A 16,865-nucleotide genomic window follows, 5' to 3' on the forward strand; every position below is an offset into this window, starting at 1 on the left:
CCCCGCCACCCCGCGCAGGTCATCTCCTCCAACCTTCACTGCGAGGAGATGCTGGATTTCCTTGAATCCAAGATCAAGGGAATCCGCTCCGCGGTCACTTCCCCTCCAACATCCACCCACCCCCCACCCCCTCCCTCCCACACTCCGACTCCTACCCATCCTCCCCTACACACCTTCGTACCCGTTTCCCCACCCTCTGTCACCAAACTCATCCTATCCCTGAAACCTACCACCTGCTCCCTTGACCCCATCCCCACTCCACTCCTTATCTCCCAGCTCCACCTCCTTGCCCCACATATCACAGACATCGTCAACCTGTCCCTCTCCTCTGGCTCTATTCCCATTCCCTTAAAAACTGCCACCATCACTCCCACCTTAAAAAAACCCTCCCTTGATGCGTCGCAGCTATCAAGCTACCGGCCCATCTCCAACCTCCCCTTCCTATCCAAGGTCCTGGAACGAGTTGTCGCCTCCCAGCTGCGCTCTTTCCTCTCCAACTATTCGAACCCCTTCAATCGGGTTTCCGTGCTGCCCATAGCACAGAAACTGCCCTGGTCAAGGTCACCAATGACATCCTGACCATCTGTGACCAGGGCTCCCTCTGCCTCCTCGTCCTCCTCGACCTATCGGCAGCATTCGATACGGTCGACCATGCTATCCTCCTCCACCGCTTGTCCTCCCACCTCAACCTTCAAGGCCCTGTCCTTGAGTGGTTTAGGTCGTACCTCTCCCACCGTCTTCACTTTGTCTCCACAAATGGTTTTTCCTCCGGCCCCCGCACTGTCTCGTGCGGTGTCCCTCAGGGCTCTGTCCTCGGTCCCCTCCTCTTCACCCTCTATATGCTCCCCCTTGGTGACATCATCCGCAGACATGGGGTTAACTTCCACATGTATGCGGATGACACCCAACTCTACCTTTCCTCCTCTACCCTCAACTCCACGACCACCGATGTCCTGACAGCTGCCTGTCCGACATCGAGTCCTGGATGAGACATAACTTTCTCCAGCTCAACGTGCGCAAAACTGAGGCCCTCCAGATTGGCTCTCGTCAGCGCCTCCGCACCTCAGGCGCTGACAGCATCAGCATCCAAGGCTGCACTCTCCACCTCTCAAAGCCAGTCAGGAACCTCGGGTTCTGTTCGACCCTGAGCTGTCCTTTCTCCCCCATATCCGCGCCACAACTGGCACCGCCTTCCATCACCTCCGGAATGTCGCCAGACTACGGCACTACCTCACCCCTCACGCTGCTGAAACTCTGGTCCACGCCTTTATCACCTCAAGGCTGGACTATGGGAACTCTCTCCTCGCCGGCCTTCCCGGCACCTCCCTCCACAAGCTGCAGGTCATTCAGAACTCTGCAGCTCGTGTACTGTCCCGCACCAGGCTTCGCGACCACATCACTCCCACCCTCGCTCGCCTCCACTGGCTCCCCATCCCCCAGAGGATCCAATTCAAGATCCTCATCCTCACCTACAAGGCCATTCACGGCCTTGCTCCCTCCTACCTCTCCGACCTACTATCCCCCTACCTACCTGCCCGTACCCTCCGTTCCTCTGGCTCCGGTCTGTTCCACATCCCCCGCCCCAACCGCCCTACCATCGATGGCCGGGCCTTCAGCCTCTCAGCCCATCCCCCTTCGCCTTCGCCGCCTCCTCCCTTTCCTCCTTCAAGGCCGGTCTCAAGACCTTTCTCTTTGACCGTGCCTTCAGCTCCCCTCTCGACTCTCTACCCCCTCCTCGCTCCCTCCCTTCCCTTCCCTCACCCTGACCATTTCCCCCTTTGCTCGGGTCCTGACCCAACTGTACAGTGCCTTGGGACGTCCTCCCGACGTGAAAGGCGCTCAATAAATGGAATCTTGTTGTTGTTGTTGTAATGTTACTGAGATTAAATCTAGCCTAGCTGCTTGTTCCTTTCAGTTAAATCTACAATAGTATCTTATAATCTTGCCAGTTTTTTTTAACTGAAACTTATTTTCCCACCATTATATTGTTCTCTTATTTAATATTTTAGTCCTTCCTTTTAGAACTTCCAAAAATAAAGGTTTGTGCAATTCTTGACTTCCCTGACTCATCACTGCAGGTAAGGAAATTGAATCTCCAGGATATAATTATACTATTTAACACTGACCTAAGGATGCTATTACCATGACTCCACCAGCACAAGAGTATCATGTTCCCGAGACCAAATCTATACTTATCCATGTGACCTTTAATCTGCTCTCAATGAAATCTAGGTTAGGTTAACATTAACAGATTTTGATACAAGTCTTTCCCCTCAATCTGCTGCTGCAGAGGAAAATAATTCTTCTAATCACCAGTCTTGCTGGCAATCAATTTAGCTTCATGTCCCCTGGTTTCGCAATTACTGTTTAATAGAGCATCTGTACATCCACCATTGCTATTTTTTTCTTAGGTTATGAGGAATATGTAATTTTATATTATTCTCAATAAAATTATATATTACATTAATGTTCATGTTTCCTTTCAAATATTTAATGTCAAGCTATAAAAAGAGACATTTCAGTGTTCCCAAAGGTTGGTGTAATGATCTAATGACATCTCTAAAGTTCAATATTGTTATCCTCTGCTCATCTAAATTGTTGTATATAAATCAGAGATGGCTTTGTGTGCTTATTACTCTTTTATCAGTTACGATGAAACTCCTTTGATATCTTGCAGCCCTGTAACATTCAAACTTTTGAATTTCAGTTGTCACAGTATCCTCTCCACCCTTTACTGTTCCCTGTGTCTTTGTAGCTCATTCCACTGAACTGATTGAAGTACAACTTTCAAGAATACCTTTAGCAATAAAACCTATTGTGCAATATTAATCCTTACATTTAATACAGCGCCTTTGACGTTGGGAGGGCACCGCAAACTGCTTCACGGGGTTGCCTGTGAAGTGCAATAACTGTGCATTTGTAGATAGGCATGGTAGAATTTACCCCCATTCTTTGCTTTCTGCCTTTCAGCCATCTCTCAATCCATGTCATATTTTATCTTTGACAAAATGTGTTAATTTTGTTGACCTTTCTCTTGAGTAGCATCTTATTTGTTACGTTTGCCTTTAGGAGGAGCACCTCACATCTGGGATCAAGCCTCATTTTAAGCTCCCAAACAGGGTTAACTCTCCAGTACAGTACTGGGGGAAAACTTTTTGAGGTGTCGTCCTTTGGGATGAGACATTACATTTTTTGGGATGGGCTTTAAAAATCTCATGACACTATTTGAAAAACGTTTCTCCAGACTTCCTAGCTGACAATTTGATCTTTTGGATTTCAGCAGTTTGTGGGATCTGATCTCTGCAAATTGGATGCCACATTTGCCTACAAATACACAGCCATTACACCAAACAGCAAATACCTGTAAGTGTTTTGAAATGTTATAGGCGATATATGAAGTGCAAGGATTGGTTATTGGTATTATCAAACACCTTCAAAAAATCTGTAATACTGATAATAATGATAATAATCTTTGCATTTAACATAGCGTCTTACACGTTGTCCAGACATCTCAAAGTGTTTCACACAGTTCACTGTAAAGTTTGGTGATTGTACAGTATTTGCAAATAATAACAATCCTTGCATTTGATATAGCGCCTTATCAAGTCTTTGAGGTCTAGGTCATGTATAAAATATCAACATTTTGCTGATGCTGGGGGAACTCTTGGACATCTCTAATTGCCAAAGAAATCTCTTAAAAGATATATTAAAATCCTATACTTCAGTTGCTTTTTACTCTGTGTTTGTACTCATACTTGAGGCCTGGACTATGAGCATCTGAATAGTTAGGGTGCCCTCTAGAGGAATACAACTGGTTACATTAAATTGGACAAACAACAGGTATTTAAAATTGCATTTACTCTTCATTGGTTTTACTGACAAGGGACAAATGTGAAGGAGGGAGGAATTGCATTAGATTTGTCAAGGATAAAATAAATTGTTCCAAACAACTTTAATGCAAAATAAACTTATTTATTTTAAGACACTGTATAACTCAGCTGGCAGGACAACAGATTAATTCAGCCATGAACTCAATTGTCAAAAGCAATACATAAAGAAAGCATTAAAATTCCATTTCAAATATTCAAACATTTAAGACTAATTTTAATTAACAATTTAGTGTTAACTATTTTTGTGTCTCATGTGAAATTTTAAATAATAACATGATTTAGTTAAACCATGTAGGTCTGCTCTATTCCCTTATTGAATATCTGTCTTACTGAGCTATCTCGTATTTCCATTACACTCCTGAGTATCCAGTAGACAGATAATAATAATAATTCTTGCATTTGGTATAGTGCCATATCATGTCTTCAAAATATCTCAAAGCCCTTCACAGAATATATGGTAAAGTGAACTGACGGTATATTTTGTGGGTGAAACACGGCACCAAATTGCACACAGCAATGTCCCACGAGCAGTTATGATTTTAAGTGATCAAGTTATTTTTGAAGGAATTATCACCCCCGGAAAAGCAATACGCCAATCGACTAACAACCGGGTTCCTAGTTAATGCTAGGTAAACAGAGTCATGTGGAGTGAGGAAACTTGCCCAGCATTTCGCTCTGCTGGGAATCGAACCCAGGTCTCTCGCTTGCGAGGTGAGTGCTCTAGCCATTGAGCTACAGGACTCCATGGAGATCATAGAATCATAGAATTATACAAGAGAGAAGGCCATTCCCACTCCCCCATTCTCTCCCCATAGCCCTACAAACGAGTCTTCCCCGAAGATTTATAAAGTACTGTTTGATTTTCAATTCCACTGCTTGGAGTCACAATGATTACCAGTCAACAATTCAATTTTAATCAGGTTTGCTACAAATGCTACAAGATCCAACCATCAAGCTTTCAGATGTTAATCACTTTAAACATAAAATTAACATCAAAGTTATCAACTAAACAGCTTTAAAGGAAAGAGAGATTCATACCAGCCTTGCATTCCCGTTGACCATTTTGGCTATTTTTCCCTTACGTACACACTGGACCCTTCACTACCATTCCAAACTGTTTACCGATTGTCCTTATCCACCGTGTGCCACTTATCCCACCTACATCACCTTGCTTATTACTAAATTGTCTCCCTCAGTCACTTGTCCTCACCCCTCAGCCATTGCTCCCATCCATTCCCAAACTTCCATGTTTTCTTCTTTGTCGCACTCCATGATTCTTCCCTTACCTGTGTGGCGAGCAGTGGAACTAATTGTTAAAGCCTGGGACTAAAGATGCAGCCAGAAAAGACCAGCTTATTCTGTTTAGCCAAAATATAAAGCCAGGAACCCAAGACCAGAGGAACTAAAGTCACTTGTAATGAACATAAGAATCAAAATTTTATAATCAAGATTGTAATTCTATAAGACAACTTGACACTAGCTAATAAGCATACCTAATTAAACTAAAACATTTGTTTTAATAATTCACCACTGATCCCAATGGCAGGGTAGCCCTCATCTCCCAAACTTCACAAGCATCTGGGACCCTATCCTGCGTGAGGGGCGCTTTATAAATGCAAGTTGTTATTGCTATTATTGTTGTCATTTATTTTCCAGTGACAGGCATCAAAATAATGTACAAACAAGGTACTGTCGTTCCTACTTTGGTAAAACAAATCTTCAAATGGTTTAAATGATGGCACTTGTCAAGATTTTAGATTAATGTGCTCAATAAATAACAACTCTTGTGAAGCCTGTTTAATCTGAACTGTCCTATAAGCCATACCGTGTTGATTTGAAAATGCCACGATTTAAGTCAATCAGAGACCACTTTGCGAAAACTCTTGGATGCAGTTCAGACATTATCCAACAGGTGACACTGTTTCACCTTCAGTGAGAATCTTGATTGCACTTTCAATTCAGTTCCTATCTTTCTATTCCAATATTAAAATATTCTCCCACCTGACTCATAAATGACTTGTATTTTCTGTCAGGCTGTTACCTCAGGTCCACTGTGAAATCTTGTGGAGTCCTGTAGCTCAGTGGTTAGAGCACTCGCTTTGCAAGTGAGAGACCTGAGTTCAATTCCAGGCAGAGGGCGAAACCTTGGGCAAGTTTCCTTACTCCACATACCTAATAATAATCCCTCCAAAAAAAACAATAAATTGGTCATTTTCAATCTATGACCGTTTGTGGGACATTGCTGTGCGCAATTAGCTGCCGCGTTTGCCCACAAATATGCAGTCAATTCACTTTCCAGTATATTCTGTGAAGCGCTTTGGGACGTCTCAAAGATGTGAAAAGCGTTATATCAAATGTAAGGATTATTATTATTATTGTACTACTACAGCTCAGATAACCTGGAGCGCATGCTCCATGGGGAGGTGGCACACACAGGTGCACACACACCTGTCACTCACCTTAGGCTACATCTAATACTGTATCATCTCTCCTCACACAACTACAGGTATCTCTCCTCACACAAGTAGAGGCATTTCTCCTCATGCATATTACTGTATTTCTTCTTACAAACACATACACGTAACTATTTTTTCTCAAACACACACACAACTCTCTCTCCTCCCTTATACACATAACACACACACACATATTTAACCTTCTTCACATACACAGCTACTGTCAATTTTTCTCGTTTCACATACACACAATAATCTCTCAACGAAAACACAACCACAGAAATAATTGTCTCTCTCCAAGATAATGTACATAATTGCACTATATTCTCTAGCTCACAAGGACCCAATTATCTATCCCTCGCACAGGGCAGATAATTCACTCTCTCACACAGAGAGATTAATATCTTTCCCTCACACAGGGACTATTATCCATATTCTCACATAGAACTTAATATTGTATAATTTCCCTCAGACACACAGAGCTTAATGTTATCGTTCCCAAAAAGTCACAAATATTTCTGTAAACACCCAGTACAGCGACACAGCTACACACACAAATACCAATATCTCTTCCTCACAGACTCAAAGACACACACCAGAGACAATGGGCCTGACATTCCTGTTTTCTCTAATTATAGCAAAATATACACATGTGTAAACAGTGCCGGAATGAGAGGACATTACGTCAACAGATGAATTGTCTGCGTATAGTGCTACCCTCAGCATTCCTGCTCTTCAGAAAGTACAGTTAAAATCGTCAATGAAAAGAAGGAAAAGATTATTGCAGAGATTTAAACATTGTTAAAGGACATTGAAGAAGAACTCTTTCAACATTAAACAGGGGAGAATGTACATTGAACTGAGAATATTTTACACAAAGTCGGTACTGAGGTTTGTAAAGAAGGGGAAATAGCATCAACAGAAGAGAATAGGACAGAGTGATTTTCTGCTCTAAATAAGACTTTTAGAGGCCACTGGTATCAGTTGGCCGAGGGGTGTTGGGTGACTAATTGCTGACCATGTCCAAACCATGTAAGGCAACAATAAACTAGGCAAACAAGGTACCAGGCTACATTACCAGATCAGTTCAGTTCAGATTCCCAGTATTCATGTTCAAGCTGTGCACTGTGCTTGGCAGACCACACACCCAACATACACCTGTACTGCAAACATTACTGATGCTTGTTATATAAGGGCGTCTCCCAGGCTCCCTTAAGTAATGTCAGTAGAGAGCAGTGAAGCTGATCTCGTGTTAGTGGGATTAGCTATGCAGAATGTCATAAACTAGACACCATTTAACTCAAACAAGACATTTCAATGCGAAAAGTATACTTACATTTGACCTAGCTCTTTTCACATCAGGAGGATGTCTCAAAGCATTTTACAGGATATACCGTAAAGTTATTTATAGACAAGCATAACTACCAGCAGCATAGCAAAGCAATGACCCATGAAGTGAATGATTAATTTTATTTAGGGGATTGTTGGCCAGAGCACCAGGAGAAACTCTATTCACTTTTTGAATGTACAATACAATACTGAATAGTGCCATATGATCTTTAACATCCACCTGACCAGGCAGGACCTCGGTTTAACATCTCATCCAAAACATGGCACTCTGACAATGCAGCACTCCCCCAGCCAGCACTGCAATAACGTGTCAGTCCAAACACGGGACATGAATCCACAACCTTCTGACTCAGAGGCAAGAGTGCTACCAACTTAGCCGTGCTGTCACACAAGGTATTATATATTACTTGCTAAATAGGCAAGCAAAAGTAAATCCAGAATAATACTTTCAGATGTGCCAAAGCAGCAGAACAAGAGGTCACCAGTTCAGCATTGTGAAGGGCAATTATAGGATAGATGCAAGGAAGTCTTTCTTTACACGGAAAATAGTTAACATCTGGAATGGGTTATCAGCTTGATGCTGTAATGGGAAGTTGGTAGGTTGGAATTCTGGAAGGATGAAATTAAATTAGTCTTCATCTGAACCTTTTTGTGATATCTTATGATCTCGATAACAGTGCATAGGATGCAGATGTCTTGCAGTGGGCAATATCCCAGGCAACGAATCTAACAAAATGAAATAATAAGATACCTGAACATGACATAGGAGCAATGATTGAGCAGGCAGAGGTCCACCACAGAGATTGTGATTATGAGTGCCATCTAGTCGATGAAGAATTGCAGGGACTGTCAACCAGTCCATTCATTCCAAAGAAAAATTGAAAATCAGAAAATTATAACTTGGCATCCCTATTTTTTCCTTCACACAGCATGATTTTAATTTTACCAACTGACTGCAGCTGTCCCATTTGATGTACACCAGTTGCAGAAACCATTTCCTCAAACTATCAACTTGAGATTCTGTCTGCCAGGTCAGGTGAATGTTAAGGATTGCATGTCATTATTCAAAAAATGAAGGGAATTCTCTTACTGTCCTGGCCAACAATTTCCTAGATAAGAATTGGTCATCCAATTTATGGCTATTTGTCAGACACTGCTGTGCACAAAATTGGCTGTCATATTCGCCAACAAATACATAGTCATTACAGTTTACAATAAAAATTCTTTGATGCGCTTTCAGACGTCTTAACAATGTGGTAAGGCACTATATAAGATGCAAAGATTATCACAATAACTGATCTGTGAATATAGAAGAGGTCATCTACAAGCTTCTGAAGTCCACTGATCATGACTGAGAATAGACACCAGTCGTGAATGCCTCATGAAAGTTTGAGTCTCATATCCATAGCAGCAGTACTTCAAAGAGGTGGGGTACTTAAACGTGATGCTCCTATTTTGTTTATGGCTTGTATAAGTAAAGTCTCCACTGTAGGATCCACCTTTGTTACTGTGTCCTGAATGGTAGCCCATAGTGTCATAAAGGCATCCAGTCTACCATTTAATGAATCAATTGGGCAATGACACAGCATATAAGTTCTGAAATTCTGCTATCTGCCCAATGTACCTTCGAATATATTCCAAATTGAGACAAATGACTCCTCAACACAACCCTCCACATTATCTGGCAATAATGTGTTCTTCTAAGACAAAGTAGACAGAACTGGTACAAAATTACACTGGTAACACTTCTCCCTCATATACACACACAGATGCTCTAACATTATTGGTCCATCAAACACTGACACCAATTCAGGGGCGGATTATGCATGAAGGCCCCAACCAAAAATGGTGGTGCGGCAAGTCCAGGCTGTCCCAATGTGGGAGAAACTGCCCTATTCCCAAATGGGGGGCAGTGTGGAGCAGGTGCGGACTCAGTGCATGCTCTCCCCTGGTGCATAGTGGGAAGGGACTAGAGAGTGTTTTTCCGGAAAACTGACAGCGAGCACTAGATGCGGGGCCTGACCCCAGCACCGGCACTGTGCAGACGGGCTCTGGCACTGTGCACAAGGGCCCTGGCACTGTGCAGAGGGGCCCAAGAATGTTTAACCTGGTTCTGCACCAGTGCACATTGATATATAGAATACTCCATAATTAACTAATATTTTCTGCCTTCATATACACACTGAAACGTATGAATACCGTATATTGGAAACAGGATGAAGAAATATCAAAGCCCTGACTTCAATCATTTTGTGGTGATCCCTAATCAGCTCATGTGATAAAATAGGACAGCAAAAAAATGACATGGAGGGATCAATTAATTTCATGGACATCAATCGCCAACAAAATACAGGCAATTTCCTTTATAGTATATTGTGGAGAAGGAAATTTCTTCCATTGTTGCAACAATTCCCCAAATAAAATTGGTTGTTCACTTCATAGCTGTTTGTGGAACATTCTAGGTGCAAATCAGCTGCTGTGTTTCACCCTAAATATACACAACCCTTTCATTTTACAGCATATCCCTTGGAGCGCTTTTAGATGCTGTATCAAATGCGAGGATTATTACTACTATCCCCTGCATAAAAGGTGCATACTTGAATAGAACTCAGTTTTTCTCGGGGCAGCCAATTGAACATACCAGTGCCCCACAAACAATCGTGGGTTGAGCGTCCAATTTCTGTAAAAGGGATTCTTAACCTCTGAAAAGTGACCCCCCAACTGACTAACAATCTGGTTCCTACTCACTGCTGAGCTGAGTAAATAAACCCTGGTGTGTGGGGTAAAGGAATTGCCTGAGGTGTGGCCTTACCCGGGAGGGAGCGCCTTGCCATGCCTTGCCATGCCTTGCCTTGCCTGCAGTCAGGGGACATGGCCAGCAGGGCGCGGTAGCAGTAAGTCAGGACTGCAGCACTGTTCAGCCACTCGCCAACACTTGACGTGAAGTTGTTTGAAGTTGATGGCAACTCCGCGCTTTAATCCTCGTCCCTCCTTCCCCTTGAACTGCTCCGCGTGTACTGTACCTGACATCAGGCCGGAGTTATGTGCCCAGACAGGTGCGCGCAGCCCCAGCCACAGCCCCAGCCCAGCCCCCAACCCCAGCCCAGCGCCAGCCCAGCCCACAGCCCCAGCCCTCAGCCCAGGCTCAGCCCCAGCCCAGCCCCCGCCCGCCAGCCCCAGCCCAGCCCCCAGCCCCAGCCCAGCCTCAGCCTCAGCCCAGCCCCTGCCCCCTAGCACCAGCCCCAGCCCAGCGCCAGCCCCAGGAAAGCCCCCAGACCAGCCTAGCCCCAGCCCCAGCCTCAGCCCTGCCCCAGCCCCAGCCCACAGCCCCAGCTCCTGCACGCCAGCCCCAGCCCAGCCCCTGCCCGCTAGCCCCAGCCCAGCCCCCACCCCCCAGCCCCAGCCCAGCGCCAGCCCACAGCCCAGCCCCAGCCCCAGCCCAGCCTCAGCCCCCGCCCGCCAGCCCCTGCCCAGCCCTGCCCTCCCTGCCCAGCCCAGCACTGCCCTGCCCCAGCCCTGCCCTGCCCTGCCCCACCCCTGCCCTGCCCCAGCCCAGCCCAGCCCTGCCCAGCCCCAGCCCTGCCTTGCCCTGCCCTGCCCAGCCCCAGCCCCAGCCCAGCCCTGCCCTGCCCTGCCCAGCCCTACCCTACCCTGCCCTGCCCAGCCCAGCCCAGCCCCAGCCCTGCCCTGCCCTGCCCAGCCCTGCCCTCCCTGCCCAGCCCTAGCCCTGCCCTGCCCTAGCCCTGCCCTGCCCTGCCCTGCCCTGCCCAGCCCCTGCCCTGCCCAGCCCCAGCCTTGCCCCAGCCCTGCCCTGCCCAGCCCCTGCCCTGCCCAGCCCCAGCCTTGCCCCAGCCCTGCCCTGCCCAGCCCTGCCCTGCCCTGCCCTGCCCTAGCCCTGCCCAGCTCTGCCCCAGCCCTGCCCAGCCCTGCCCAGCCCAGCCCTGCCCAGCCCTGCCCTGCCCTGCCCCAGCCCAGCCCTGCCCAGCCCTGCCCAGCCCAGCCCTGCCCAGCCCTGCCCTGTTCTAAAGGACTTCCCAGGAGAGGAATGCCTTTCCAAGTTATCTCTCCACAAATCCATCCGCATTGACAACAAAAAAAAAACGCCATTTCAATTTAAATCGTAACTCCCAAGAAAATGGGCATCACGTTCGCTGTGTACCCCCACCTTTTTTTTACGGGGCTTTCACAGACCCCACAGGAGGGGTTCCCATCGGGAGTTTTACAATGATCCGAAGGCATCAATATTTGGATTCGTGTTGAAATGATCCAAAAGGCGTAAAAAATATTATTTCTGCGCCTTGAAAATAAAATAAAATAAAATAAGCCGTTCATTTCGGCGGATTAGCAGTAAAAGTCGCAGGTATTTATTTTGTTGGCTCTCAATGCTCTCCCGAGTTTGTTGTTTTAACTATTAACAGCTCAGTTTGCAAAGCCTTCGTGTCATTTCTTCCACCAGAAAAAGAGAGCACAACATTTATTTAATCCCATTGCAAAGCAAATCTCTTGCGAGTTCCGGAGGGGCAGTAAAACCCGCGGGATGTCTCTCGCTCCTCGTGGGGTGCGGATTCTTTAGGAGGTTCCTGGTGTGATGTACCTGTTGCTAAATCCGATGTATTATTATTATTATTATTATTTCGTTCAATCCCCATTTTCCAAAATGTTTGGTAGAACGGCACAGACGAGGAGGAGCGAGTACCGGAGATTCCCAAAGCACAACATCGAATGAACATCTGCATTGACTGTGGAAGAAATATTTGGTTGAAAGTATGGACTGTGTGTGGCACAGCGCCCGACTTACAGCGCTGTTGTTTTTTTTTATTTGGAGCCCAACGCTGAAAAGCATCAAACGATGGGACATCTCAGGTGTGAATCGCCTCCAGTGATCAGTGACACTCACGTACATAACGTGCAGTAACTGGACTGAACTACACTGCGCATCGCGAGTTTACTAACTTACAGTGTTCCTCTTCAAATAAAAACTTTTCAGTTCAAACCCAACCAAAGAGATACCCCCCCACACCCCCCACACCCCCCACACACCCCTCTCCCTCTCTCTCTCTGCCATTGCATTTGGTAGGACCAGACTTTCTGACTTCCCGAAAGTCTCCCCAGGAATGTTGCCCTGAGAGGGGCTGTTACTCGGGTGTACGTACACACACTCTCACACTCACACACTCACACACACACACACTCACTCACACACACTCACACTCGGGGCTGAGAAGCTGAACACCCAAACACTGTGCATCGTGTTCGCTGCCGCGGGAGGAATGCGCTGTGTGCAGACAGACAGCGCAACAAGTCCGGGCACCTCTGCGGCCCGCGACCGCCCCGGTATGCGATCGCTCGCATCCCAACACCTGTCGCTTTGGCGAGGGCTGCCCCAGCCCCAGCCCCAGCCCCCAGCCCCCAGCCCCCAGCCTCCTGCCCCAGCCCCCTGCCCCTCCTAACGCCCTGCCCGGCCCGGCCCTGCCCCTGCCCCCTACCCCCTGCCCGGCCCGGCCGCTCCGAGCCATTGGTCGGAGGAGACGACAGATGCAAATGGTTGTGCGAGCGCCCTCCCCCTGCACCTGACTCGGGAATATTTACAGCACATTTGCAGGAATGCTGCCGCACTCCCAACTGCTGCACCGACTTGACTGACTGCTCGGCACACCAGCACCAGCAGCACCAGCAGCACCAGCACCAGCAGCACCAGCCGACACAAGTTACTCTCATTCCTGCTCACACTCACACTCACCCACTCTAACTTCTGGGTGACTTCTTATCATTCCAATTCCGAGAGATTGTTCCAGGCAAGATTATTTTTCTTTTTAAAAACAATTCCCCTTTCCCCCCACCCCCCCCCCCCTTCCCTCCCCACCCATCCACCCACCCACCCACCCACCAACCGCCCCCAAAAAAATGCCTCGCTCTTTCCTTGTTAAGAAACACTTCAGCACCAGCAAAAAACCAAATTACAGCGAACTGGACACGCAAACAGGTAATGTGCATTTTGCTTGACCGACGTTGTAATTGAAGCAGTGGTTAACATTGCATTACCAATGTGAGCATTTCTTGAAGCCACTTGTTGCAACTGAACGAATGGCTTTTGTGCCTAGAAGTTGGCCAGACTGCAAGTTATTAAGTTAACTTCAGCTACTTTTTTTTAAAAGCGGTGTTAAGCAGAAAACCCGATCACAGATCGGTGCTGGTAAAATTATGCACTGAACTCAATCCGCCCTACTTGTGCAAAATGGAAGCAATACGCCTCTTTCTACTCAAATATCACCGTCCGAGCAAATGTAACGTAAATCGACTTATTTCTTGCAACTTAAAACAGGGTTTGAGTGTTTCAACTTCTGTTCCGTTTCTTTTTTATTTCCAGTTATCATTTCTCCCTATATGTATGACAGTTACCCCATCCCAGTCATTCCACAACCTGAGGTCTTGAGTTCTGGAGCTTACAATCCGGTGAGTGTGTGGAGCAGCGTGTGCCCCGGGATCATCCCCTCGCCCGTCCCGAGCGACCCTGCACCTGCCTCCGACTACTCATCGGTGCACTCTTCGCCCCTCAGTAGCGGCAGCCTGTGCCCGCTCGGTCGGCTCAGTCCTCAGCAGTCCCATTCCGACCGCCTGAACAGGGACCAGAGTGGCTCGGAAACGTCCATCAGCGACGAGGAGGAGCGGATTAGTGCCAAAGTCTCGGATCAACATGCAGTGGAGGCTGAGAAGTTTCAGTGTAACTTGTGCAACAAGGCTTACTCAACCTTCTCGGGACTGGCCAAACACAAGCAGCTGCACTGCGACTCTCAGACTCGAAAATCATTTAGCTGCAAGTACTGTGAGAAGGAGTATGTCAGCCTGGGAGCTTTGAAGATGCACATCAGGACCCACACTCTGCCCTGTGTATGCAAAATCTGTGGCAAGGCATTCTCCAGACCCTGGCTTCTGCAAGGCCACATCAGAACGCACACTGGTGAGTAAACTGCTCAAGTTTCCTTTTTGCAAAATAAATCGATTATATTTTAACATATGCTTTTGCTGGAAATTCATTGTCCATTCACCAAACCAGACTTAACGCTCGCGCTCGAAATGAAGGTTTCATTCTGACCCGGGTTTAGTTTTCACTGGGAAGAAATTCTACTCGAGTTTTAATCTTACTCGTTATTTATGCAGCATTTCAGAATTAGACAAAGTATTCAATTCGGTTCTGGGTTGAAAGCGGTTTTCTTGCACTTTTGAAAAGTAATCCACGAATTTTAGAAGTTAATCGAAAGAGAAACTGTGTTAAATGTTTGAACAGTGGAGTTTGTTTTTGAAACTTCTGCACGAATTTCGATTGCACCAAGGAGGACAGTTTGCNAAAAAAAACACTAGATTTGCAAGCACAACACTGTTGCAAAATCCAATTTAAGACTAAACAAAAAGATTTGTTTGAACCGTGGAAAGATTGTTGTGACTGGCAAATGTTGAGATGCGCCTTTGGGTTGCATTCTCAGTGCCTCCACTGAGTGAAAGGATACGCGGTGCTTTATTTGAAAATGTATGAAGTGGCAAACAGCTGATGTGCAAGGCAAGGCGCACGTATCTTACTGTTAGGAGGACCTCAGTTGGTAGGAACAGGCGGCAATGTCTGAATGCACCTGTTGCAACTGGCCTGCGCAGCACCATCTCACAACCTCACAGTCTGCTTCACCGTCGAGTCCATACTCCCTGAGTAAGCTCAGACGTCTCCTGCCATCCTTCTTAAACAAACAACACGCGTTGTTATAAATACGTCGTGCCATTATTTTTAGGTATACCAGTAATTGGCAGTGCTTTAAATCCCGTTTACCTGACAACAGCATTTGCTAATGGTTCACTCAATAAATGCCATTAGAATGACAACTTTTGTTTGATCAGCCCCTCGAATACTGATCACCATTCTTAAGAGAGTATCCAAAGCAAATGAGAGTTCCATGTGTGCATGCCAACTTAAGTATAATGCAAGTGTTAACTTTACAAGAAGCAGGGACAACACAATAGAATTCAGGTAATTTACCTTTTAGGAATATATTATATATATACGTATATAAGAAATAATGTTATGCTACTTCAGTGTAAATTGTTATTTCATATGAGATGTTTCATGCAGCTGAAATGAAATAAAATAAAGTTTTTTTTTCCCCCCATTCATTTCCAGGTGAGAAACCCTTCTCATGTCCTCACTGCAGCAGAGCTTTCGCTGATCGATCTAACCTGAGGGCACATCTTCAGACACATTCGGACGTGAAAAAATACCAGTGCAAAAACTGCGCCAAAACTTTCTCCAGAATGTCTCTGCTTCATAAGCACGAGGAATCGGGATGCTGCCTAGCCCACTGAAGGAAGGAACTGCACAAAGGACTAATTGTAACTTTGCTTTCATGTCTTCTCCTCTCCAAGCATTCCAGTTGCTCTGGTGAACCAGGAGTTTGGTTCCTTGAAACTGTTGGGAGACAACTTCTGTAACGTTCAATTGAGGTGAAAATCTTGAAAAGCGGGATTTTGATTATAATATAGTTTTAATAAGATGGACTGCACACACCAAAGAACACCTCACATCACATTCCATGTAATACATCCCTCTTGGTGCCTTCTGTTGTTGCAATTGTACATTTATGTCCATATATAATGTAAATATTCTATTTTTGTATTTGAATGCATTTTGTCAAAAAAATGAACTGAATGCATTAGTGCACGTAGACACTTAAAAGCAAACCTGTACAGATTAAGGCTTGTTTGTTGGAAGCCTGCAGTTTAATATGTTTAACTATGCATTTTCCATCCACTTTTTTTAATTAAGCAAATGTGTTTTTCTACAATAAATACGCAATGCTACTTTTTTTTACAATAAACATTTTTTTTAAAATTAGATTTCCTTTTGTGTGGCATTCCTTTCTGGGGAACATGTTAGGGATGTGCAAGGGTAGGTAGGTGTAAGACAGACCTCAATACACAAATGGTCATACAGGGTTAGCTTTGTTTGCGTGAAACGCTAGCTGTTAAATCCCATCTGTTTAAGATCAAAGATGTGAAGTATCCACATCAACAGCAAATCCACAGGACCCCAGTTCAGGAAATGACCATTTTCTTGCTGAGGTATGTCTCGAAATGGAAAGCCAATGGAAATCTGTACTTTCATCGTTCAGCACACAGATACACTATT

The 16,865-nt window shown here is 45.6% G+C and overlaps 1 protein-coding gene across 2 annotated transcripts; it reads left to right on the forward strand.

The window, feature by feature from the left end:
• The first annotated feature begins 13,308 nt into the window (after positions 1–13,308).
• snai2 (snail family zinc finger 2) lies at positions 13,309–16,573 on the forward strand. 2 transcript variants are annotated; one of them, NM_001292101.1, is given in 3 exon segments: positions 13,309–13,491; positions 14,064–14,654; positions 15,861–16,570. In NM_001292101.1, coding segments are annotated over 2 exon segments (756 nt in total). In that variant the 5' UTR covers positions 13,309–13,491; positions 14,064–14,080; the 3' UTR covers positions 16,043–16,570.
• The last annotated feature ends 292 nt before the right edge of the window (positions 16,574–16,865 follow it).

The sequence above is a fragment of the Callorhinchus milii genome, unplaced genomic scaffold (genome assembly GCF_018977255.1).
Source record: "Callorhinchus milii isolate IMCB2004 unplaced genomic scaffold, IMCB_Cmil_1.0 Scaffold2, whole genome shotgun sequence".
Classification (NCBI taxonomy): Eukaryota; Metazoa; Chordata; class Chondrichthyes; order Chimaeriformes; family Callorhinchidae; genus Callorhinchus; species Callorhinchus milii.